The following is a 26421-nucleotide window of genomic DNA, read 5'->3' on the forward strand; positions in this document are numbered from 1 at the left end:
TCATGACGCTAGGGCGGATGTTTGCGTTTTAGATGAGATACTTATTACAGAGGAGGAAAAGGAAACGCTGCACCGCGTGCAGGAGCGGTTTAGGACTCCTTCCCTGCGGAGAAGAGGAGCACAGGGCCAGCGAGGCCCCTCTGCACGGCCAGGAGCCCGCAGCCGCGGCAACGCTTTCCTCTAGGATCTATTCTCTTGCTCATGAGTGCAGGACCTTACGCTGCCGAGGCTTTACACATGCATGCGTGTGCTTGCGTCTGGATGGTTGCAGACCGACAACGCCGTTCCATCGGCCCTGTGAAGGGAAGGGAAGGCCCCGGGGAGACCACAGGTGAGGCCGACCGGGGGTCGTCAGTGTGTGCTTACCCGTGAGTCTGGTCTTCCACCGACTCTCTGAGCATTTCAGCAACACGCCTCAGTGGCTGGTGCCGCAGTGCCTGTGGGATGTCTGTGGGCGGAAGGAGAACAGAGGGGAACGGGAGACAAGTTCAGCCTCCCGGTGGAGTCCCTGCAGCTAGGCGGGAAGAGTTCGGGGGACGGCCATCTTTTCTCCTGGCCCGTGGATCCCACCCCACGGCTCTGCTGTTCCCAGGGAGAAAGATCCGTCAGTCACACAAGCTGCGCCGCAGGGGCTGAACCCGGCCGTGGAGTCTGCAAAGCCCCCGTGCAGCCCGAGGCCGGGCAAGCCCAGCTGGGAGGTCCAGGCTTTCTCTTTTCTGCCGACCTGTCCCCTCCTCGATCGCTAACAATGTGTGATTTCAAAGTATGTGGAGGCTAAAACACCGCTGAAAAGGAATTGGGCCTGGGCTGCCCAACTCTTGCTATGATTGTGACGAATTCCGAATATGATTACAGGGAATAGTAAAGAAAAGGCCAGGAAAATATACACAAACAAATGTCTTTTCTTGAGTTAGTTTTTCTGGTTTCACAATTATCCTGTGATTTTAAACACATCTGAGTCGGTATGTATCTGCAGTTTGAAACAACATCTGAAAAAGGTTACCATATTTGCATGTAGTGAAAGATTCTATAAGTAAATACACGAGGAAGATAACGTAAGTAACAGTAACCACTGCTGCTCCACAAATGTTTCGGATTAAAGGCTCATGTATTCTCTCCCTTCCTCCTCTGAGCTCCCTACTCTGGATGTGCAGCCTTTGACAGCGTTTTCATTGTCTTCCTGTATCAGTTGTTTAGGTGGGTACTTTATGTTCCCTCAACTTTCAGCTCCTGGAGCGTCAGGGCTCATCAGGGATCCATCTTTATGCCCCATAGCACTTTACAGCGGGCATAAAATCAATTTCTGACAAATAGAAGATTCTACTATTAAAAACACTTCAATTTGCGAACGTATAGCGCTGTTGGTTTTTTTTTTTTTTTCTAAAATATGCAGAAAACTGTTCTAGAAACTAGCATAAGAGGCTCTTGTACTTCTGCCTGAATTTACTTATTTTGGACATAAATCCAGGACAGTCACACCAAGGAGAAGAGAGTAGGCTGGGTCCAGGCCCGTGTGCCACCGGGATCTTTTGCTTACAGATTCCCTACGTAAAACGAACAACTCCAGTACTGTTCCTGCAGCTCATGGGCTTCTCACGCAGGCGGCCTTAGGCTGTGGTACCTGACGACAGCTGTGCGGTGTAGCCCTGGGAGGTGAATTACTGACTTTTCTGTCTTGTTATTAGTCTTCCCATCGTGTTTCCACAGGTTACATTTCACAAAACTGTTTCCAGACCCGGCAGGCCCATCCCGCCTCCAGCTCCGGCCTCTGAGGAGACAGTGTTGGGTGGGTCACCTTGGATGAGAATCTACCTTTTAGAAAAAAGGAAGAGGAAGCCCGACTTTATAAAATGCTGTGAAACTCTGAAACATCTACTGTCCTTAAATGAATCTACTTACCCAAGTCTCAGGGAAAAGGCAGGCCAAAATGGCGCGAAAAGGAAGTGTTATGGATTCTTTCCTTCTTCCCTGTCTCTCCCTCCCACTGGCAGGTAAGATGCCTTTTCCAGCACGCGGCGCCTGTGCTGCCTCTCCCTCGGATTTCAGGCTTTACTCTACTGAAATGTTTGCTAAACATGCGCTCACAGGTGCCTTAAGGACCAACACCAGTTGACTTAAGGATGGAACCATCACTTCCCCAGCTGGTGAGACCTCTGGGAGAGGGAGTCAGAGAAGGCTGTGGTCTGACGCTCCCCGAATTCCTCCCAGGCCTCCCTGGCTTGGTTAGGAGAAATTTCCCCCAAATTTCCTTGGCTTCATTCATCCTTTTATCTTTCCTTTTCCAACAAGCGGGATAGAGTAGAACGAACGAAATACAAATAAATGCACTGTTGTATTCTAACTCAGCCAAGTCTTAGCTTGTTCCTGGCATCTAGGTGGGCCTGGCTGGCACCAGAGGACTGTGGTATCCGGGGCAGACTATCAAAACTTAACAAGAGGCCTTTTTTCTCATGCTGTTTTCTTTCTTTTGGTAAATGATCCTAACAGGGAAGTCAAGCAACTTGTCAGGACAAAATCCACAGACTGAGACCCTGAGAGCGGACTGGGCGCTGAGATGAGGGTCCCTCTCTCCTGTTTCCTAGGGAGGAAGGGGAGGGGGGTGCTCCGGAAACCACATCATACCTTTCGGGTGCTGGAGTAGCGCCATGACCAGAGACGGAGGAGCGTAAGGAAAGTAGGTCTTGAGTGCAAACTTCAGCTGCAATAGAAAAAAAAATTCAAAACCGCATGGACATCAGGACCGGAAGGAGCGTTAAGAAAATACAAAGCCTCACACCCTCTGCCCAAAAGGACCCACTAGTACTAACGTGGCCAAATGTTTTTCTTTTATTTTTTAAAAAAAGATGCTCCCAGCAATCTTGTAAATACATTCTAGAAAAATAAACCTTTTAAAGAAGCCATCTGGGGCTTAAGGAAAATAAAGTTCTGCTCCTGATGTGTTTATGTAAGTTCTTTACCTCACATGGGCCTGATTATACACAGGACTCTTCTACGTAAGTGAGTCTCCAAGGCAGTCGAGACGGTGTTTCACCGCCATCGCCACGGAGGCACAGAAGCTCCACGAGACTTTTGTAAAAAGTGGAGGTGAAATCTAGACAGTGAAGTGCACGGGCGTTAAGGGTACAAAGTGGCAAGCTGTGGTAAATGTGTGGACCCGTGACCACCACTCCCAGTGGGACCCGACCTTCCTGTCCCACAATGGTGCCCTGTGGCTGTGACAGGCAGCCTTCCACCTGCCCTCGCAACCAGCACTGATTTCAGTGAGAGGTTAGTTTTGCTTATTCTTGAATTTCATATAAACAGAATCATAAGAATACATATTCTTTTGTGTCTGGCTTCTTTGGCTCAACATGTCTTTTTGAGGTTCATCCATATTATTGTGGGTAAGTAGTTCATTATGTTTTTTATTGCTTAGAAGCAGTCATTGTATGAATATGCCATAATCTGTTTATTCATTCTCCTATTGCTGGGCATGTGGGTTGTTTCCAGTTTGGAACTATTATGAATAAAGTTGTGATTTACACTCATATTTATGTCTTTCTGTGGACAAGGGCTTTCATTTTTGTTGGGTAAATACTACAGGAGTGGAGTTGCTGGGTCACAGAGTAAATGCTATTTAAGTTTATAGGAAACTGCCATACAGTTTCCCCCATGGCTGCACCATGCCCCCCCCCCCCCCAGGAGTCTATGTGAACTCTGCTGCCCGCTCCCTCCCAATACTTGGCATTGGCCACTGAGTCGGGCAGGAGGCAACCAACTGATGAGTCTCTCTCACATCAATGTTTCTCTCTCTCCCCCTCCCTTCCACTCTCTCTAAAAATCAGTGAAAAATCTGCTCAGGTGAGGAGTAACAACAACAAAACCCCAATATTTCCCGCGGAGTTCATGCTTTCACGCGTGGATAGCCCAGTACATCATTAGGTCCTGCCACCACTAGACCCAGAACCTGAACTGATTGGCGGTGTGCACCGAGCTCTATTCCAGCGCAGAGAGGAGAAGCAGTGAGATAAACAGGCCCGACAACGGGAAGAATGGGGTTAATGAGTCTCATAAACTGCTGGGGGAGAGGAGTGAAGGTGCTTTGGAGTATCTACAGAAGCAGGCCTTGGCACTCCTAACGACCAGCACTTCCGCTCCTGTGCATGTACCCGAGGATGTGCAGAGCAACGCTGTTGGTAAGAGAAAACGAGATCTGGAAACCACCGCCAGCCCACGCCCAGGAAATGGCTGCCCTGGGCGCCTCCGTGAGCACACAGCAGCACCCGCCGGCGCATCCTTCAGAAAGCCACCTTGGTAACAGCTGAGTGAAAAATGCAAAGCTCCAAAGACGCATACAGTAGCTACTCTTGTTTGCTGGTTGTTTCATAAAGTTCAACAACAAGCACAAGTAAAGAAAACATGGTTTAGGGAATCATACCTATGTGACCAGGCTATTTTTGGAAAAAGCAAAGGATGGTAAACATAAATTCAAGATAGTGTTCCCCGGGGGAAGACAGGCAGGGCGGTTGGCTAGAGCCAGTCCTGGGCCACTGGTGGTCCGCGAGGTCCGAAAGGTTGGCGATGCTGGGCTAGAGGAGGAGCACACGACACGGCTGATTCCGATTAATCCAGGTCTTGTTTGGGTGTCAGGCTCAGAGATACTCATTTTATTAAGAATGAATACGTGAATGAACAAAGAGAACACAGAAAGAAGAGGGTGATGCATGGAACACCCAGGACAAAGGATACTATGCATCAAGGATCATGATTAATCTAAAAATGGATACACAAGAAGGCAGGGCATCCATGACGATAAAGGCTATCAATCAGAAAGGCAGGCCCTCAGGAATAGCCCTGGGAAGAGAAATGATATAATACGCGCATATGTAGCCATTTGCAAAGGTAAGAGGTCACTGTCCTTTGATTCTGAGTCAAAGGGGAGGGCGCTGAATTGCTGTCCTTTTAGACCCTGCCTTGTCCTGCACTAGGACTCAGTGCGCCCCGCACCACCAGATACATGTAACCTGGTCAGGGTACTGTTCTAAATTAAAAGTGACAGAAATAAAACAAACAATCTTAAAATTGGTATGGAACCTCACAAGACCCTAAACAGCCAAAGCAATCTTGAGAAAAAACAACAAAGCAAGAGTTATCATGCTCCCTGACTTCAAACTTGATTATAAAGCTATAGTGATCTCAACAGAATGGAACTGGCATAAAAACAGACACACAGATCAATGTAACAGATTCAAGATCCCAGAAATACCGTAAACACACGCATATATGGTCAATTAATTGACAACAAAAGAGCCACGAATATAAAATGTGAAAAGGACAGTCTCTTCAATAAATGGTGGTGGAAAACTACGCAGCCATATGCAAAAGAATGAAGCTGGACCACTATTCTACACTATATGCAAATACTAACTCAAAACAGATCTGGCTCCATAAGCACAGGGAACAAAAGCAAAAATAAACAAGTGGGACTACATCATACTACAACACTTCTACATAGCAAAATGCTTCTACACCATCAACAAAATGAAAAGGCAGCCTACTGAAATGGGAGAAAATATCTGAAAAACATATATCCGATAAGGGATTAACATCCAAAATATATGAACTGATATAACTCAACAGAAAAAACCCTCAAACAATCTGATTAAAAATGGGCAGAGTAGCCCTAACCGGTTTGGCTCAGTGGATAGAGCGTTGGCCTGCGGACTGAAAGGTCCCAGGTTTGATTCCGGTCAAGGGCATGTACCTTGGTTGTGGGCACATCCCCAGTGGGGGGTGTGCAGGAGGCAGCTGATCGATGTTTCTCTCTCATCGATGTTTCTAACTCTCTGTCCCTCCCTCTCCCTTCCTCTCTGTAAAAAATTAATAAAATATATTTTTTTAAAAAATGGGCAGAGTAACTGAATAGACATTTTTCCAAAGAAAACATGCTGATGCCAACAGGTACATGAAAAGAAGTTCAGCATCATTAGTCATTAGGGAAATGCAAATCAAACCACAATGAGCTATCCCCTCATACCTGTTAGAATTTCTATCATAAAGAAGACAAGAAATAACAAATACTGGCAAGGACGTGGAGAAAAGGGAATCCTTACACACTGTTAGTGGGAATGTAAATTGGTGCAGCCTCCATGGGAAACAGTATGGAGGTTCCTCAAAGAGTTAAAAATACAATTACCATATGATCCAGCAATCCCACTCCTGGGTATTTGTCTGACAAAAATGAAAACACTAATTTAAAAAGACATATGCACCCCCCCCCCATGTTCATGGCAGCATTATTTGCAATATCTAAGATATGGAAACAACCTAAGTGTCCATCAGTGGATGAACGGATAAAGAAAATGTGGTGTGTGCGTGTGTGTGTACAGAATGGAGTATTAATCAGCCATTAAGAATGAAATTCTGCCATTTGTGACAACATGGGTGAGCCACGAGGGTATTACGCTCAGTGAAATGAGTCAGATGGAGAAAGACAGATGCCATATGTGCAATTAGGAAAGGAAGGGAAAGGAAAGGGGAAAGGGAAGGGGAAGGGACTGACCAAGCTCACAGATAAAGAGAACAGACTGGTGGTTGATAGAGTGGGGGTAGGGGGTGGGGGAAATCAGTAAAGGAAGTCAAAAGGTACAAACTTCCAGCTACAAATTAAGGAAGTCACGGGGATGTCATGTGTAGATGTAGTATACAGTTTACAAGACTATATTGCATGTTTGAAAATTGCTAAGACTGTAGATCTTAAAAGTTCTCCTCACAAGAAAATAAAATTTGTAAGTATATTTGGTGACATGTTACCTAGACTTATTGTGGAGATCATCTCACAGTATATATAAATATTTCATCATTATGTTTTACACCTGCGACTAGTAGAATATGTCAATTAAACCTCAATAAAAAATAAAGAAAAATAAATAAATTAATTAATTAAAAGAAACTGCACATCAAGTCCAAATCCACAGTGCCCAGTCCAGCACTCAGGAGGAGCAAAGCGGATAAGAAAACCAGACTCGCGCTAACACGACAGAGCAACACAGCTCTCAGTCTCGCCCCGCCGAGGTGTGCTCCCCCAGGCGAGGGAGAGGTTTTCCAGTGGCTGGTCCCTAACTGGGAGGTGACAGAATGTGCCAGGGAGGAGAACAGATATTCACAGTTATGCCTCAAACTGAGTACGAGGGCCAGCCAGTCAGTGCCTTTCTGCAGACCTTCCAAATCCCAAGCCGGGCACCAAGGACAAGGCTGTTTGCTGCAGTCTAGCTAACTTTCCTAGGGAAAGAGATGATGGGAAAAGATGCATCAGAAATACTTGTCATTGCCTTAAACAACAATGATAAACCTGAGCGCCAGGTCCAAGTGCTGGAAGCATCAGGGACCGGACGGCCTCCCTCCAGGAAGCAGGCCCAGGTCCTTGAACAGGCGGAGCGCCACACAGAAGCACAGCTGGTAAAATGCCCAAAGGCGAGAGCCCTCGGTGGGAGAGGGCCCTGTTTCCAGGGTCACTCACTGGTCAGCGGTCCTGGCCACCGCCGCCTGGTCTCTGTGGATGGAGCCCTGCAGAGCAGGTCTTCCTGCAGGCCCTGGGCCTGGCTCCTTGCTTGCCGATGGTGTCCCACCCCTTCGTCACGGCCATTTCTAGCTCCTCCTCTACAATTATTCAAGTCTTCCCTTATCACCCTCACTACTTCCTTTCTCTCTTGGAATCCAATTCACATTTGGGTCTCAATGGAATGGAAACTCTAATAATTAAGAATGTCCAGAATTGCTTTGTAGTAAGTGGCATTCCTTCTTAGCACATGCCGTACAGACCCCAGAATGCCTCTTGCTGGCCTGGGAGGGGTGGAGTCTGCTGGGCAGACAGCTCGCGCAGGGTGGTGCGGCCGGGCTCTGACACACAGAGAGTAAATGCTTCTGGGCGCAGGGCTGACAGGAACTACCTTGTTATTTTCAATTAAAACTAGAGGCCCGGTGCATGACATTCATGCACTTGGGAGGGAGGCGGGTGGTCCCTCGGCCCTGCCTGCGCCCTTTCGCAGTCTGGGAGCCCTTGGGGGATGTCCAACTGATGGCTTAGGCCTGCTCCCCATGGGTGAATGGTGCTTCCCTTGTGGGAGTGCATTGACCACCAGGGGGCAGCTCCTGCATCAAGCATCTTAGTGCATCATAGCGACCAGTTGTTTGGCAGTTTGGTCGATTTGCATATTACCCTTTTATTATATAGGATAGTTTTACCTTTGCTGGGCATACACTTGGAAGCTTTCTTTGTGAGCAAACAGTCTTATCAGAGTCACTGAAAATAAAAGGCTCCTTTCTGGTGATGAGCCACATCCTCTGAGCAGCCTTCCTTTCTTTGGGTAAATGAATAATCTGTGCAGGACAACGAACCTGGTTGTCTTCTTTTTCCAGAGCTTCCACAAAGCAGCACGTAAACACCTGAAGGGCGGCCAGCACCTCTGGGGCTCCGTCGGTTTGCAGGAGCGCGTACCTGAGCGGGCAATGGCGGGGCACAGGCATTTAATGACGATCTGCGAACACGGGAGCCTAAACTGTGGCGGGGAGAGTGGAGACACTTCTGGGCCGTAAGCTGAGCAGCATCTCCCTCCCCGGCCGCAGTGCCTGTGTGGAAGCAGGAGAACCTCTCCCCCTTTTCTGAAGGCTGGAGCGAGCTGCACTCGCCTCCTGCACACCCTTCCCACACAGGCCTGGGTGTGCTCTGCAAGCATGTGCGCACTGTATGCCCAGACGCGCGGCAGCAACTGGCCTTTTGCTTTTTCAAGGGGAGAAAGAGCTGCCCAAGGGGGAAATGGCTCCAACAAATCCATCCGCCCAAGTGGGAAGACTGCGCGGAGCTGGTTTCTTTCCATACAACCAACTTTTCTTATGTGCAAACAGAAAAGCAGCTCAAACGCTGCTAGCTTTAAACTAAGAACAGCGTCCCGGGCGGAGGGAGGACGGAGCGGGCTGGGAGAGGTTAATGCGGGAAATGGAGAACCTATGTAATATTTTCAACAATAAAGACTAAAAGAAAATAAAAATAAAAACAGCATCCTGACTTATTTCTATGCTTATCTAGCTTGAAGCTGGTATGTCTCGGTTATCTGCTGGGTTATCTGCTGTGTGAGCATGGCTTTCCCAGGTCTGCTGCTCTGCGGCTGAGCGCGCGGGTGGGGCGGAGGGCAGGCACCTGGGCCAGCTGCCCCGCGGAAGCTGGAGACCCTTCCTGAGACCAGCTCCCAGAGAGGCCGTCCCCACAGCTGCAGCATCCCCTAACTGTGTCTAGGGCAGTGACGGCGAACCTTCTGAGCTCGGCGTGTCAGCAGTTTGAAAAATCCTAACTTACTCTGGCGCCGTGTCACAGATAGAAATTTTTTGATATTTGCAACCATAGTAAAACAAAGTCATTTTTTATTTTTTAAAATATATTTAAATGCCATTTAACAAAGAAAAATCAACCAAAAAAATGAGTTTGCGTGTCACCTCTGACACGCGTGTCATAGGCTCGCCATCACTAGTAGTGCATCCTCTCTCAGCACTTCCAGGAGGTACTCTGGTTCGCCCAATAAAAGTCAACATGTTATAACTCACATAGCTGATTTTAACTTTCAGAAGAGCTCTGTTAAGAACGCATTTATTACTTATTCTTCTTGTTTTTCCTTAGCTTAAAAAAAATCCCTTAAAAAGATTGGTCAGCCCTCGTGTGGTGAAGGGAGCACACTGCTACACTTTATTTTGAGCTGAGAAAAGTGCTACGAGTATTTATTTAAAATCTAGTTCAACTCTTTTCTAGCATTATTATTAGAATTTTAAAAGGGTAAATAAAGAAAATTATCTTAATTCTTAAGCATTGTCTTTTAAATTTACACCGACATTTGGATTTTACCAAAAAGCTCAGAGGGTAAGATGGGATCAGAAACTGATCACCCCACAACACACCCAGAGATCACTCCAGAATGTTTTTATTTATATTTGGAAATTAAGCATTTTTAAACCAATTATTAGCAGAAATAGCACAACATTTACCTGAACATTTCATCAACAATTCTGAAGATGGCAGGGTGGCAGGCTGCTTGAGGCTGGAGGAAAGACCAGGAGACAGTAAAACATCAGAAGCATTTCATCAGTAACATCCGGCTATTATCAGGCAAAGGAGTTGTTGGAACTGCCGGTGCCTAGAAAATGGGCCCAGTCCTTTGGGTTAGAAGAAATGGACAAAACCCTGCACACAAATGCAAACAGTGGTTCTCCTTGGGCAAGGGGTTACAGGCATGCTTTACTTTCTCTTCAGGTTCAGGTATGTCCCACATTTTCTGCAATAAGCCCCTAGGATCCCAAAGAAAGGAGCCAGTATCGTGGACAAACGTAAAACACTTCCTACCAGCACACTGCAGTGAGGACACGGAGCTACCTGTGCAGCCACCAGCACGCAGCAGTGAGGACACGGAGCTGCCTGTGCAGCCACCAGCACGCAGCAGTGAGGACACGGAGCTGCCTGTGCAGCCACCAGCACGCAGCAGTGAGGACACGGAGCTACCTGTGCAGCCATCAGCACGCGGCAGTGAGGACACGGAGCTACCTGTGCAGCCACCAGCACGCGGCAGTGAGGACACGGAGCTGCCTGTGCAGCCACCAGCACGCGGCAGTGAGGACACGGAGCTACCTGTGCAGCCACCAGCACGCGGCAGTGAGGACACGGAGCTACCTGTGCAGCCACCAGCACGCGGCAGTGAGGACACAGAGCTACCTGTGCAGCCACCAGCACGCGGCAGTGAGGACACGGAGCTGCCTGTGCAGCCACCAGCACGCAGCAGTGAGGACACGGAGCTACCTGTGCAGCCACCAGCACGCAGCAGTGAGGACACGGAGCTGCCTGTGCAGCCACCAGCACGCGGCAGTGAGGACACGGAGCTGCCTGTGCAGCCAGTGTTGGTAACGAGTTTGACCTCACAGGGCCTAGAACAGTGATGGCGAACCTTTTGAGCTCGGCGTGTCAGCATTTTGAAAACCCTAACTTACTCTGGTGCTGTGTCACATATAGAAATGTTTGATATTTGCAACCATAGTAAAACGAAGACTTATATTTTTGATATTTATTTTATATATTTAAATGCCATTTAACAAAGAAAAATCAACCCCAAAAATGAGTTCACGTGTCACCTCTGACACGTGTGTCATAGGTTCGCCATCACTGGCCTAGAAGGACCTTCAGGTCAGACCTGGGCGGGCTCTTCCCGTTCCCGCCTATTAGGTGCTGAGGTCACCATGGCTTCATACCGAGGAAAGCAGTGACCACTGCCATGATGGACTAGGTAATGTCGTAGCTCAGTGCACCATGAATGCAGCAGTTTAAATTATTTAGGATGAAAAGAGGGTTAATACAAAATTTAACATACCATCAACTCAAATGATGGAAGTGATCTAATTTATTCCCTAAATATTTTTGTGACAGGTTTTGATGGTTTAAACGTGGCCTAGGTGAGGCATTAGCAGGCCTGACCCAGGTTCTGTATCTTCCTGGGCAGACATGAGAGCATGAGATTAGGCCAGATGAAATGCCACTTGTGTTCTAAATAAGGTATTTGTAGTAGCGCCCAGTGATAGTAGGTTAGGCTGTACAGGGAATTTCCTGGTGTCACAGTTTGCGTGGTATGACTAGTTTTGGGAAATATCATTCTCATACCCCATCTGCCCCAAGAGAAAAAGAAGGAAGGGTGTGCTTCGTCCCTCAAGCTTTCTGATCACGCCGAAGAGAGAATGGTGCCTATCCCCAGCCTTTCTTTTTTTTTTTTTAAAATCTTTATTTATTGGTTAAGGTATTACAAATGTGTCCTCATCCCCCCATGAACCCCCAACTCTCCCCCGACCCCCCGCCACTCATGCTCTCATCCCCCTGTTGTCTGTGTCTATTGGTTTGGCGTATATGTATGCATACAAGTCCTTTGGTTGATCTCCCCCCCTTCCCCTACTTTCCCTCTGGGGATTGACAGTCTGATCGCTGCTTCTCTGTCTCTGGATCTGTCCCTGTTCGTCAGTCTATGTTGTTCTCTATATTCCACAAATGAGTGAGATCATGTGGTATTTATCCTTCTCTGACTGGCTTATTTCACTTAGCATAATGTTCTCCAGTTCCATCCATGCTGTTGCAAATGACAAGAATTCCTTCTTTTTTACCACAGCGTAGTATTCCATTGTGTAGATGTACCACAGTTTTCTAATCCACTCATCTGCTGGGCACTTAGGCTGTTTCCAGATCTTAGCTATGATGAATTGTGCTGCTATGACACAGGGGTACATATATCCTTTCTGATTGGTGTTTCTGGTTTCTTGGAATATATTCCTATAAGTGGGATCACTGGGTCAAATGGAGTTCCATTTTTAGTTTTTTAAGGAAACTCCATACTGTTCTCCACAGTGGCTGCACCAGTCTGCATTCCCACCAGCAGTGCAAAAGGGTTCCTTTTTCTCCGCATCCTCTCCAGCACTTGTCGTTTGTTGATTTGTTGATGAAAGCCATTCTGACAGGTGTGAGATGATACCGCATTGTCGTGTTGATTTGCATCTCTCGTATAATTAGTGACTTTGAGCATGTTTTCATACGTCTCTTGGCTTTCTGCATGGCCTCTTTCGAAAAGTGTCTATTTAGGTCCGTTGCCCTTTTTTTGATTGGATTGTTTATCTTCCTTTTGTTAAGTTGTATGAGTTCCCTGTAAATGTTGGAGATTAAACCCTTATCAGTGATAACATTGGCAAATATGTTCTCCCATGCAGTGGGCTTTCTTGTTGTTTTGTTGATCGTTTCCTTTGCTGTACAAAAGCTTTTTATTTTGATGTAGTCCCATTTGTTTATTTTCTCTTTAGTTTCCATTGCCCTAGGAGCAGTATCAGTGAAGAAATTCCTTCAACATATGTTTGCGATTTCACTGCCTGTGCATTCCTCTAGTATTTTTATGGTTTCCCGTCTTACGTTTAAGTCCTTTATCCATTTTGAGTTTATTTTTGTGTATGGTGTGAGTTGGTGGTCTAGTTTCATCTTTTTGCATGTATCTGTCCAATTTTCCCAACACCATTCATGTTGGGAAAACTGGACAGATGCACCCAGCCTTTCTTTTTCACTGTGGGTTCTGCGCAGGCGTTTTGAGTTGCAACATTGAACGTGTGCCATCTAGTGTTCTCACACCGCCACTGCAGGCTGCCAGAGAAGGCCCGGGCAAGAGCATCCCCACTTGTTAAAGTGATGGATGATTCCCTTTTAATTCTTTGAAGAGATTTGGGATTTGTAAATTATAAATCTCTACTCTTTAAGTAGAGAACCCACACTCCATAATCCTCTACTGATGTGCATGCTAAAAGAAACCAACTAACAATGTCCACACATAAATCCATTATGTGCTCAGGAACTAGCTTGCAGAACCATGTCTCAACAGGAGAGAGGTGGGTTATTTCTTGGTTTTGATCTCAGCTTCACTGTAAATAATAACAGTTATTAACAGGTTACTGGATATACGCCCTGAAAATATCATAAAAGTTTCTATGTATTCAGAATGGAAAAGTCAAACAAGAAAGAAAAAGCAAAGTGCATGTCTGGAAGAAAAGTGATTCATCAGATTTGCCAGAACAGCTTTTGGGATTCACACACAGACCACGTGCCTCCTGAATATGAGTGCTGAAGATGAAGCCACTGCCGTGTGCCCACAGGTAGGCCGAGCCTGAAAATGCCCCGGTGGAAAACCAAATTAAATGGTAAAATAGGACATTCCTGCTGTCCCAGAGTTCTAGCCTGTCTGACCACTCCAGAGCCGCTCTATAAATGTGATGCTAGTAGACACCACTGGATACTAACTACGAGTGTCCCAAATGGCAAAGAAAGGATGACCTGGGTGTAGAATCAGACTACCACGGAAATCAAAGGGAGAAGCAGGGAAGTTCTAACTCAATCTATTAAAAGATGAGAGCTTGGACCTGCGTTTCCTTTATGCAATGTGTTCTAGCAAATCAGCTCAATCCACGTCGTAAATGCCCCCCGGCTGGGTGGAACCCGCCTGCTCGCTCCACGAAGTGCACTTGCCTCTTCACTTTCTTGCTATCCAAGTATTTCAGACCTTCAGCTGCTCGCAACCTGCTGCCACAACGTGTTTAGTTTTTAAAATGGATAAGATGCCAGGAGGCAGAGGGGCTCTGTTGAGGTAGCAGGGGCAGAAATTTTTATTTTGAAACCAGTCTCCCTTGCCGCCCCAGAGCTGTGAGCAGCTTGTTCTCATCCCTGGCCTTGACTGATGGCTTTTAGAATGAGACTCTTCACACTTCCCGCGCACATAATTTCAGGGTCACTGACTCCCCTCATCAGCCCAGCGTGCTCGCAGGCCAGGCATGCGTTCCAGTGACATCAAATCACAAAAGCGAACTTAAGCTGCTTTTCTTATCAAGGGAATCCTCCAAATAGAATGAAAGTCTTAATTTAAGCTTCCTTGGAAGCCATCACTTCCCCCTGAACCCTTATAGCATCCTTGTGAGGGAAGAGGCAAACCTTTAACCCTGTGTCCTGTCTGATTGCTAAAATGGGACCCACCGTAACACCCACAATCCATGCAGCAGCCCAGAGCCCAGACCCACGCTCTGAAGCCCCACAACCCAGGCTCGCATCTTTCCTGTAAAAATGAGGAAAGACAGAACTTCCTTGGAGCCCATCTGTTGGCATGTTTTCTCCATCCTACCAAAATCGGCTCCTTCCCGCTCTTGTCTTCCCCATCTGGCCTGGCGATGTCCATGTACACATGATTTCCAGTCTGGGAAATGTCACCAGGAGGCCATCCATAGCACGAGGTTTGCCCTCCTCCCGCCGCCTCTCACTGCCCCAGTCCTTTCACTAAACTTCGGGGGATGAACAGATGAGGATGATGGGGGGCTCTGGACACTGGCTTCCTTTCTCATGGACCAGCTTTTCTGTGGGGTGTGCACCCCTTCTTATCTCCCACAGCTCCCAGACCTGCACTGGTTACCTTCCCTCTGCCCTCACCTCCTACCTCAGCAACTCAAGGAAAGACAACGCCAGCACAGAAGAGAGGCACAGGGACCAGGGGCTGAGCCCGCGGGGCCGGGGCTGCGGGCAGAGGTGAGGGAGAGGCCAGCGGTCGCTCTGGACTGTGAACGCTACAAATGACGCCAGTGCTTGCTCTCTGCCCTCAGGGTCTCCCGTTATTCTCATCCTGGCTGGGCAGCGACCACTACAAGCCACCTGCCACTTAAAGGAGGCCTGAGAACATGGAAGAGCAGAATTATCAGGAAGAAATCTTGCCCTCTATCATTTCCTGATTGTGTGTGCATGTGTATGCAAGAGAAAGAGTATGGGTGGGGCAGGGGAAGAGAATACACACGAGAGGGAAATTTTACTATGATCTGATGTAATTCACAGACAAAACGCAGTGCCTCTTATAAAAAATAAAAAGGCAGTAAGGAAACAAAGCCCTGGTCGGTATGCTCAGTGACTGGAGCATTGGCCCTCACATCGAAGGGTCTCAGGTTCGATTCCTGGTCAAGGACATGTACCTCAGTTGCAGGTTTGTTCCCTGGCCCTGGTTGAGGCATGTGCAGGAGACAACCAATTGATGTGTCTCTTTCACATCAATGTCTCCCCCTCCCTTCCACTCTCTCTAAAAGTCAGTGGAATAAAAATATCCTTGGGTGAGGATTAACAAAACAAAAAAATTCTAAAGCCTTTTCATTGATCACCCTTCATAGACATTTTTTCCTAAGAAATAAAAAGGGAAACTGCACGTGAGAGATAAGAGCTGAAGTTCAGGAAGCCTGGAAAAGACCCTCTTTTATAGCCTATTTTAATGTAGTTTAAATATTTAACTCAGGCATGGCCTTTTTTCTAAAGAATGACTGATTAGAAGCTTTCCCTCCAGTTTACCCACCAACCAGCAATCCTGTCCCACTGTGTAAATGACTCTTTTGAGAGGCCCTTGTGTTCATATATGTATATAAATTAAACTGTTACCATAGTCATCAAAAAATACCTTTCCCCCTGGCTGGGTAGCTCAGTTGGTTAGAGTGTCATCCTGACACACCAAGGTTGCGGGTTTGATCCCCAGTCAGGGCACATACAAAAATCAACCAATGAATGCATGAATAGGTGGGACAACAAACCCATGTTTCTCTCTCTCTCTCTCTCTCTCTTCCTCTTTCTCTGTAAAATCAACAAAAAAACAACTCTCTTCTTAAAAGAGGATTCTTCATAAAATTCAACAGTAAACCCCTTTATTGAGTTCAAAATAATTTGGCTTAAAAAAATCTACTTACATAAAACCTTCACTTCTATCATGTAAAATAAGGTCTTTATAAATATGTATTTTTTTATTATGCCATTTTCTCCTTTTCTACTTTCAAAATACAGGGAACCTGGGTTCTGGAACTTGATTTGTTCCGGGGAGGCTGTTTGAGAACCAATTTGTTTGAAAACGGAATTATTTTTTCCCATTAGAAATAATGTAAATTGAATTCATCGGTTCCAGACCCCAAATGATTCCCTGTTTTTAACCTTTCTTACACACAGTGCATGTCTAATGTACTGTTTGATCTAAACAAACACTTTTGTTAAAATTATCGAACCACCTCCTGCTGGCCTGAAACGAGTCCCTGCAGCGCTCGGTCCGGTGTCTTTCAGGCCGGTGTGCAGCGTCTTGCTTGTTCGCTCATCGCTGCCTCCGGAACCTGTCACCAGCTGGCGGTGTGTCCTTTATCCCCATCAACAACAGTTTCTGAGCTCTTCAATTGCCGTGATCCTTGTGGCACCCTTAGCAGCACTAGCACTCTCGATGGCCTTTTGTGTTTTAAAATTGTGCTAATCATGGATTTCTCCAGCAACCAAAGCATTCTGTCCTCTATTTGTTGTCTGAGAGATGCTCTTCGTCATGCTGAGGTATCAGCTGGACAGGGCTGTCAGTTCGAAAACCAAAGTTTGGTTCAACAATGGAGACATTTTTTCTGTGAACAACTTGGTTGAGAACTGAGCTGTTCCAGATGGGAGAAGTTCGAGAAACGAGGTTTGACTGTACTAAACATAAGACTATAAATATCCCTTTTACATTTTTAGGATCTATTTTGTTTGAAAAGATTCAAGTTTCTTTCAATAAATTTGAGATGGAAAAATATTCGTTCTTTATAATCTTTACCAGATGTTGTTTATACTACAAGCAACTTTTTTCAGTACCCCATAATACAATTATTGTTTAATTAGTGATAAATCTGTCATTTCTAGGCTTCAAGAAAAACCCAAAAAACTTAACAAGTACCAAATGTACTTTTGTGTTTTAAATTTACCCGTGTTCTCTCAGAGCATTCAGACACAGGCATGCGTTCAAGATGCTCAACAAAACCCCTCAAGTCTGAGGTTCCTCTCCTAGCCTGGCCCAGTGGCCTCTGCCCAGTGAGCTGGTGCAGCCTGAGCCCCCTGCTGCTTCTCAGCTCAGCCTCTTAGTGGCAATGACTCCCAGGTCGACCCCTGCCCTGTTTTTATTATTTATTTTTTAATTTTTCTCTCTCCCTTCATCTCTGGTTGAAAAGTCCTTCATCCCCAACAGTGAAAACAGAATTTGCAATCTGCGCCTTTTTCTTCACAGAAACAATGCTGGGGAATCTGGTGCCCCCCTGAGGTGGACACTGGGAAGTGCAACTACTGTGGGAGAGGCAGGCACAAGCATAGGCCACCACCGCACTTCCCTATTCGACCACTGCTAAATTATCTACTTCCGCATTTCTTAAATTACATGCATCACATTAAAGAACTGAGAAAAGAAATGCTCAAAAGACTGCTAATGAAAAAGCAGGAAAAGAGAGCCCTAGAGCATTAGTAAGAATTACTTAAGCACAGACAACTGACAGAACCCAGGATGTGGAGCTAAATTCAACATGATCTTTTTTTTTTTTTTTTTTAAATATATTTTATTGATTTTTTACAGAGAGGAAGGGAGAGAGATAGAGAGTTAGAAACATCGATGAGAGAGAAACATCGATCAGCTGCCTCCCGCACATCTCCTACTGGGGATGTGCCCGCAACCAGGTACATGCCCTTGACCGGAATCGAACCTGGGACCCTTCAGTCCGCAAGCCGACGCTCTATCCACTGAGCCAAACCGGTTTCGGCAACATGATCTTTTATTAAAGGGAAATTGTGTTTGGAATTTTGTGTAAAGGGAGTTCTTTTTTTTTCTGAAGTGGCTACCATTACTCTCTGGAGGATGAAGACAAGAAGGTATCCTACCTAACATCAAGGCGACATGTTTTTTTGTTTCTTAAGCTCTTATTAGATGAAGTACTAAGCCCCCCCCACTCCCCACCCCCTCCCCCCCGCCCGGCCCCAGTTTAATCAAGACATACTTGGGATAAAGAACTAATTTTAACTGAGCTGTGAAGACTTTCAGGTAGGAGAGAATACAAGGAGTATTTTTTTGAGGAGTATTATTTAATTTAAAATCTGAATAAACAAAAACAAAACCCACCCCTGCCTCCTTTTCCCCTCTCTACTCTCCTGAGACCTTGTACTCTGGTGGGCAAGTCTGTCCTGGGGAGGTGAAGGGGCTGCTCCGCTCACCAGCGTGAGGCAGGTGGTGCGGGAGGCCTGCCAGCGAGGAGCGGAGGGAGGGCATGGAAACCAGGGTACCTCTTGGCCTTGGCGTGCAGCAGGGCAGCTAGGCACAGTGCCACCTGCTACTCAGCCAGCACTTCCCATTCAAATGTGGGGTATAAACAATAGCCTTTCTGGAAACCAGACGTCAAGAAAGCTGCGTCATTACCAGTGGCTTTCACTGCGTTTGGTGAAATCAGTCTTTAAGGTCAGGCCGGAAGCTATGCATTATGGTCTCCCCATGCCTGTTCTGTCCCGGGAAACACAAGACCATCTGATTTTATTTCTTATTCTTTTAAAATATATTTTTATTGAGATCAGAGAGGACTTTTAAAAAATAAATACTTTTATTGATTTCAGCTAGGAAAGACCATCTGCTTTTAAAAAGTGTCAGTCCGCACAGTAAATGACAAAATAAGTTTAATACCGTGACTTACTTGCTAGTAGGAGCCACAAAGTGTGACAGGTGGCCATGTACTTGGGGCCGTCCAGCCTAGCGGTGAGCCTCAAAAGTGAATTTATTTTTACTTTAGAAGTCATATATGCATATAAACATGCAGTTAGAATTCAGGTAACATTCAATTAGTGCCTTATTATTCACAGTCTTAATGGAACATATCAGGCCTCTGAGTCTCTTAAAGGCCAAAGAACATTTGGGGAGACCATGTCACTTTGTACAAGCTGTACCACACTTTCCCCCCAACATTTTGGCAACTACAGAATTTCCAGGGCTAATTCTGCATAGTCCCGAGAGACGGAAACATAATTAACAATGCTCCATATAAAACACGAGTTACGTAGACCATCACACTCTAATTACTCTCAGAATCCAACTCTAATGTAATAGGCATCACATTTCTTCCGGAGGAAAGCGCAGCCGCCGGCTACCTGAGCCTCCCAGGCCTCTCATACCCCCGCACGGGCCTGTCACTGCACCAAGATGCTGCGCGGCGATACATGAGCCAGATGATGCAATTAGGAAGCCTGTTCTTCAGGTTACCCTCTAATCACTCAGCCACGTCACACGCGCACTCCAGTCTGCCTGGTCTTCTGGCATCGCAGGCCAGGATGGCTGAGGAGAGCCGCCCCCTCCAATCAGCTCTGTACTGCCATTGCCTCCTTGACCCACAAGGCACAGAGAGGTCACATCCTGCCAATGCCACAATAAATTAAGCCAAATAACACCCTCTGGAATTTCCCTTTAACCATGATGGAAGCTCTGACTCTCTACACATCATCCGATAAATGCTTCTGTGCATCGACTGACTTCCAAGCTGCTGCACTGGGGAAGATTATCTTTTTTTTTTTTTTAAATATATTTTATTGATTTTTTACAGAGAGAAGGGAGAGAGAGAGAGAGAGTTAGAAACATCGATGAGAGAGAAACATCGATCAGCTGCCTCCTGCACATCCCCCACTGGGGAAGTGCCCGCAACCCAGGTACATGCCCTTGACCGGAATCGAACCTGGGACCCTTCAGTCTGCAGGCCGACGCTCTATCCACTGAGCCAAACCGGTTTCGGCTGGGGAAGATTATCTTAACCGATAAACCGGAGCCGGAAGGTTATAGGATGCGGTGTGTATGGGAGAGCCTGCTTTCCCTCTCCCCATTCGCTGCAGAATCTGTGCGTGCGGAAGTGTTGCTCAGGCCTGATGGCCACAGGTAAGAGGGGCATGGAGACGGTTCAGAAAACCACCACAAGGACCAGTGAAAGGGTGCAGATTCAAGTCAAATCAGAAAATTCAATGGAACTGGAATTCTTCTACAGAGAAAAGACAAGCAAATTTAATAAAGAACTTGAAAGCAAGGAAATAGCCACTGAAAAAAGGACCAGAGAAAATTAAATTAGAGCATGTTCATTTGGGTTAGAAACAGAGATTCCCGGATAATGAAGGTAGTGCTTGGAATGGGGTGCTGGGGGCTTCTTAAAGCCTTTGTTTACTTTGAATTTTATTGTAATTATTTTTATATAAGGCACATTCTTATTTCTCACCTTAACATGAAGTCTTTTGAATGGTGAAATCCCTTAAAAAACAACACCTGTTTGGGCTCTCTCAGACTTTTATTTTTATTTTTTAAGTCAAAGAGTTGGTTTTCTTTTTCTTTTTAAACATTTTTAAAAAGAATAGTTTATTGATTTTTCAAGAGAGAGGAGGAGCCCTAGCTGGTTTGGCTCAGTGGATAGAACGGTGGCCTGCAGACTGAAAGGTCCTGGGTTCAATTCCAGTCAAGGGCACATTCTGGGTTGTGGGCTTGATTCTCAGTAGGGGGCAGGAAGGAGGCAGCCAATCAATGATTCTCTCTCATGGATGTTTCTATCTCTCTCTCCCTCTTCTTTCTTCTCTGAAATCAGTAAAAATATATGAGAGAGAGAGAGAGAGAGAGAGAGAGAGAGAGAGAGAGAGAGAGAGAGAAAGAGAGAGAGAAACAGAAATATCGATGTGAGAATGAATGGCTGCCTCCTGCATACCCCTTACCAGGGACTGAGCATGTGCTCTTGACCGGGAACTGAACTGGCAACCTCCTGGTTCACGGGATGAGGCCCAACCAGACGAGCTACACCAGCCAGAGCTCTCCCAGTCTTTTCTTCTTTTTTTAAAAAAATATATTTTATTGATTTTTTACAGAGAGGAAGGGAGAGAGATAGAGAGCTAGAAACATCGATGAGAGAGAAACATCGATCAGCTGCCTCCTGCACACTCCCACTGGGGATGTGCCTGCAACCCAGGTACATGCCCTTGACCGGAATCGAACCTGGGACCCTTGAGTCCGCAGGCCGACGCTCTATCCACTGAGCCAAACCGGTTTCGGCTTTCCCAGTCTTTATACCTATCTTCCTTCCTTCTTTCTCTCACCCGCCCCCACCTGCCGCCCTGAATCAAACAATTTAAGTTTCCAAATCAGTTGGGCTCACTTTGGGCCACCTAACTTATGGATGAAAGCAGCACGGCTACTGATGACTGTAACACTACCCTCAGCCACCTGAGAGGACCCACAAGGTGAAGGCAGAGAGGAGCCAAGGACACTGGACAAAGCTGAGCATGGGCATGGGCAAGCACACCCCCCGCTGGCGGGAATGACTGGGACCTAAAAGGAGAAGTCAGATCGAGGAAGAGGGCAGCTGATTCAATGAGGATTCCCTTATGCAGCCTCCAATTTGAAAGACAAAGAAAGAAAACAGGATGTTCCAAATGTTTTGACAAAGAGAAAGTGCCTGAGAGATGGGCGTTGCATCAACTCAGCCAACCTCAGACCATGCCTTGCACAGAGCTTCTCGCCTCCCCAGTCCCAACTTCCTGGGGAGGATGAGCACTCTGCCCAGTTTCCTGGCCACCAACCTAAGCTGTGAACTCATGTTCCCATCTGCACAGAGGAGGCGGTCTCTGTGCTGCACCCGTTCCCAGAGCTAGGGAGAAAGCTCGTAGAGCCACCGGGTCCCTGAGCACGGTACCTCCTTGGAGTTCCTGAACTGTTTCTTCAGGGGGCACGAGTCTTTCCTCCAGGGCGGCCTGCCACGGGCCAGGCTCTGAGGGCCGCCTGCCGCGCCCCAGCCTCACCGCCCAGGCCTGAGGCCTGAGAACAAGGCGGCCACTGTACAGAGCCAGGTTTCAAGCCTGGCAGGCTTATGCCCAAAGAAAACTTACAAAATTCCTAGTTGTTTTCATTGTTTAAGCCATTTTCCTGGAGTTCTGTTTTGTGTCTCTTGAGTATTTTTTTCCCTCTAGTGAAGAGCTAAATGTTTATTTTTCAAAGTTTTTCATTGTTAATTGATTCCTCCTCCAGTTCTTAAAATCTTTATTTTTAAAACTTATTTTTCATGTGGAAATAAGAAATACTGTATTTAAAAAGTTGTCCACATGTCAGGTCTTATGAATATGCCTTATAAGGTGCAGCAATCCAATAAATCTTGAATCTCTCCATATTGAAATATGCTCTAAATACGCAGAAAAGATTCCTATTGTCTGGTATTCGCTGGCACCCTGCCCCGGGGCGAAAGGACCCCCTCCCTCTCTTGGGCCGGTGAGAAGCTGACCTGTCCACACTGACGTCTGGAAACCACCCCACCCCGGTGAAAAATCCCTGCCGGACAAACGGCTCCCGGAAAATGACCAAACCGCAGGACAGACCGCAGGTTTCACCTGACCCTGGAAAGCCCCGACTGCCACCAGTTTCGGCCAGCAACAATTGCCTCAGAAAAGTATAAAACTTTGCCCCTGCCCAGGTTGGGCGCGGCTTCTCCTGCTCCCCTCTCTGAGCCGGTGAACCCGCCCGTGTGCTCCCAATAAAGCCTGTTTCATCTGGTCTCTGTTTGGACTCACGGTTTTTCCTTGCGGCGGCGTAAAACCTAAGACCTATGCTAGGTATTTTTAAAATAAAATGTAAATACATCACTATTTCAAAAGGTAGCAGTTGCTCTTTTGTTTATGTGGGGTATATAAACAATGTATACACATACATTTTTTGATAGTTCAACTGATGTTTCTTTCTTTTCAGATTTAATCCATTGGAATTAATAATTATTCAAGGTGTGTACATTTTGGGGGGAATACCCTGCATTTTCCCCCTTGCTCTAATGAAATGATAAATGATACTCAGCATCTTCTTCAAGGATTTTTCTCCTCATCAAAGTCAGGCACGTACCAGCAATGACTCTTTCATGAAGCGTTCGGTCCTTCTCAGAGAATTTCTCTCACTGAAGATTAGCTTTTCGAAAAGATGCAGCGTTGCTTTTTCAAGGCTGGGAAGGTGTCGAAGCCAGAGGCAGACGACCGCTGACTTGGGGAGAGAAATCTTCTTCCTTTCAGGAGGGAAGAAATTTTAAATAGAAACAGGTTACAGAAAAAAGGAGATTAAGAGAGTTCAAAATGCAAAAATGAATGCAATCTGTGACTCTTTTCCTCATGGTCACAGCAGCAATTAATATTTTTAGTATCAATGAATAGTGACCAAGTATGTATTTACAAACTAATGTGAATCTGCTTCCGCTACAATTTAAGAAACTAGGGAAATCTCAAAGGGAAGAAAAAGGAAAGCTTTCAAAAAGGTTAAACAAATGTATAGTGATGGAAGAGAGTGAAAAAATGAGGTGGGCAGAGGCCTTAAGGCAGTGGTTCTCAACCTTCTGGCCCTTTAAATACAGTTCCTCATGTTGTGACCCAATCATAAAATTATTTTCGTTGCTACTTCATAACTGTCATGTTGCTACTGTTATGAATCGTCATGTAAATATCTGATATGCAGGATGGTCTTAGGCGACCCCTGTGAAAGGGTCGTTCGGCCGCCAAAGGGGTCGCGACCCACAGGTTGAGAACTGCTGCCTTAAGGTATCTAGGTACATGCAGCCTCTAATTTAAAAACAGTTATGCCTGAAAGTGGGTCTGACTCTCAGGGCTACCACCTACTAACTGTATGACTTTGGGAAAGTGACTTACCCTCTAAACCTCAGTTTACTCATCTGTAAAATGGGCCTATCTCTCTCACAGTGTTGTCAGAAGGATCAAATGCAATAACAACACACGTACAGTGATTCACACAGTGCTTGACACCTAGTAAATATCCAGTAATTGTATTTGTAAACCTGTTGCTTGAAAGTTAAGAAGTATTTTTCTTTAATAACAATTTCACAGACGGTGGTTATGACCTGTTTCAATCCATAGCTGATCCATAGCATGATGCTCTATAGACTGCAACCATTTGTGCAGCGCAGTTTCTACAGGAACATTTTTTGGAGGCTCCTCCTGTGTGTCCGAGGGGTCCTCCTTCCCCTTCTGGGGAGAGCGTGAGGGGACATCTGTCTAACTCTGAGCCACTGGCCTATGCGGGCCTGTCGGGCGTTATCTGTCTTCTTCCAGCCCTGCTTTTCTGAAGGTGCCTTTCACCGGTGGCATCACAGACAGCACAGTGTTTTCCATGTTCCTCCAAAGATGTGCACTGTTTTTAATAAGCAAGACATACGCTGGGGTGCAGAGGTTCCCCACTACCCAACAACTCCTTCGATGTCTTCCCTTCATCAACACTTCTGGGCCATTTCTTTGCAGGAGCTGGCGTGGAGCCAGGGAATGGGTACAGGGCAGGAAATGAAAGACAGGAGACACAGGGTAGCAATTTCTAGTAGTTTCTCCTTCTCTTCTCCCTCAGATAACTCTGTAGACCTTGTCCTGGATTAACCCTGGGGCAAGACTTGAAGCTGAAGTTCTGTAGGGTCTGTCGCAGGGGCAGACAGAGGCAGGAGAAAGGGAGGGCTGGAGGGCTGGCCTCGTCCGACCCTCGTGCTAACTTCGTATTCTCATCCTGAGCGTCAACTCTTCTGGGAAGTCTGGCAGGAGCCCCTTCTCCCACCTCCCACACCTGGCAAAGAAGCGCTGCCACCATGCCCCCAACCCTGCACCACCCGGCACACCTGGGCCACGCGATGGATGTCCTCTTTGTGGCGCCAGAGCTCTGGCTGCCATTCCCCCGCCACCTCCCACCCTGTTGTACTCTATGGCAGGAGCTGGTGGCCATTCAGTCAAAGATGGCTCAGCACTTCCTGTGTGGAACTCAAGGTGCCAGGCGCAGACCAAACAATGAAAGCAAAGCAGCCCTAACGTGTAGCCTTAGCAGTTCTGGGCCCCACGGGAGGCGTGCATCCTCACACCCGCCTCTGGGACGCGTGTGAGGCAATGAAGGGAGGGCAGGCTCGGGTGAGGACAGGTGGTCAGGGCTAGCGAGGTGAAGAGCAGCGGGAAGAGCTTTCTAGCAGAGGAACAGCAGCCGTGGTGGCGCTGAGAGGGGAGGAGCAAGGTCAGAGGAAGAGAAGCCCGAGGGCAGAGGTGAGGTGAGGAGTGACACGGCTGTGCAGTCCCACAGGCCGAGGTTATGTTTTCGGGCTTATTCTGTGATTATTCTGGCCCCAGGACTTACACAAAGTGCCAGCATGCGGTGACCTTCCAGATCGCTCTGCAGCATGGAGAGCGGAGTGAGGCCAGCGCGCGTGCAGGGTGGCAGGAGCTGGCGGGGCTGGGACCGTGGCCGTGGGAGAGAGTGGAGAGCACCTGCAATGCATTTTGTACCCAGAGGAACTGGCAATGAGCTCGATGAGAGGTGCAACAGGTGAGGGAGGAACCATGGCTACCCCAGGTCTCCTGAGTAAGGAGATGGATGGACATACCGTTTAGTCACATGGACAGAAGGGACGGTAACAAGACTTGGGAAGGATTAACTAAGAGCTCAGTCGGGATGTGTGAATTTAGCATAATCTAAAGGAGGTATGAAATAGGTCCTCAAATATCCAAGTCAGAAGTTCTGGGGAGAGGTCTGGGCGCTGCCAGGTGTATGGAATGGCGAGAGAATGAATGGATCTGCGGGGAGAGGTCTGAGTGCGGAGCAGAGGGCCGGGCCTGTGCCCTGAGCACTGCCAACGGCATGGAGGAAGAGGATTGCAGACGGGAGGGGGAGACAGGCAAGCAGAGAGCAGTATCACAGAGGAACAGAGGTAGGCTGCCTGGGCCACGCGGAGGGGAACAGCTCTGCTCTGCGCAGGCCCTGCTGGGCCTCCCCAAGAATACTGTTTTGATGAGCGATGGAGGGGAAGGCGGGGTCGATGAGGAGAGGGGGTGGGAATGCAGCAGCATGGAGTCAGAAGGACGGCAGAGAAGGGAGCGCCACCAGAAGGCCGCACGGGGTGGTGGCCTCCTGTGCTCCTGCAAAGCGGTGTCGGTGTTTGGGGACAGCGCGCTGACTGCTGAAGGGCCAGAGGCAGAGGAGCACCCAGGGAGGCTGGAGAAGCCATTGCTACCATTTACTAAGGGCTTGCCTGGGAGGATGTGAG

The 26421-nt window shown here is 47.1% G+C and overlaps 1 protein-coding gene across 1 annotated transcript in view; it reads right to left on the bottom strand.

Annotated features, from left to right (window-relative positions):
• FANCC (FA complementation group C) overlaps positions 1–26421 on the bottom strand; it is a 167656-nt gene that overhangs the window by 9065 nt on the left and 132170 nt on the right. Inside the window, exons 7-11 of the mRNA XM_081103534.1 lie at positions 23253–23409; positions 10012–10064; positions 8377–8476; positions 2623–2698; positions 367–448 (exon numbers count right to left, since the gene is read on the bottom strand). Of these exons, the coding sequence (XP_080959660.1) occupies positions 367–448; positions 2623–2698; positions 8377–8476; positions 10012–10064; positions 23253–23409 (468 nt within the window). The remainder of the gene's footprint in view (positions 1–366; positions 449–2622; positions 2699–8376; positions 8477–10011; positions 10065–23252; positions 23410–26421) is intronic.

The sequence above is a fragment of the Myotis nattereri genome (assembly GCF_964212035.1).
Source record: "Myotis nattereri genome assembly, chromosome: 12".
Lineage (NCBI taxonomy): Eukaryota > Metazoa > Chordata > Mammalia > Chiroptera > Vespertilionidae > Myotis > Myotis nattereri.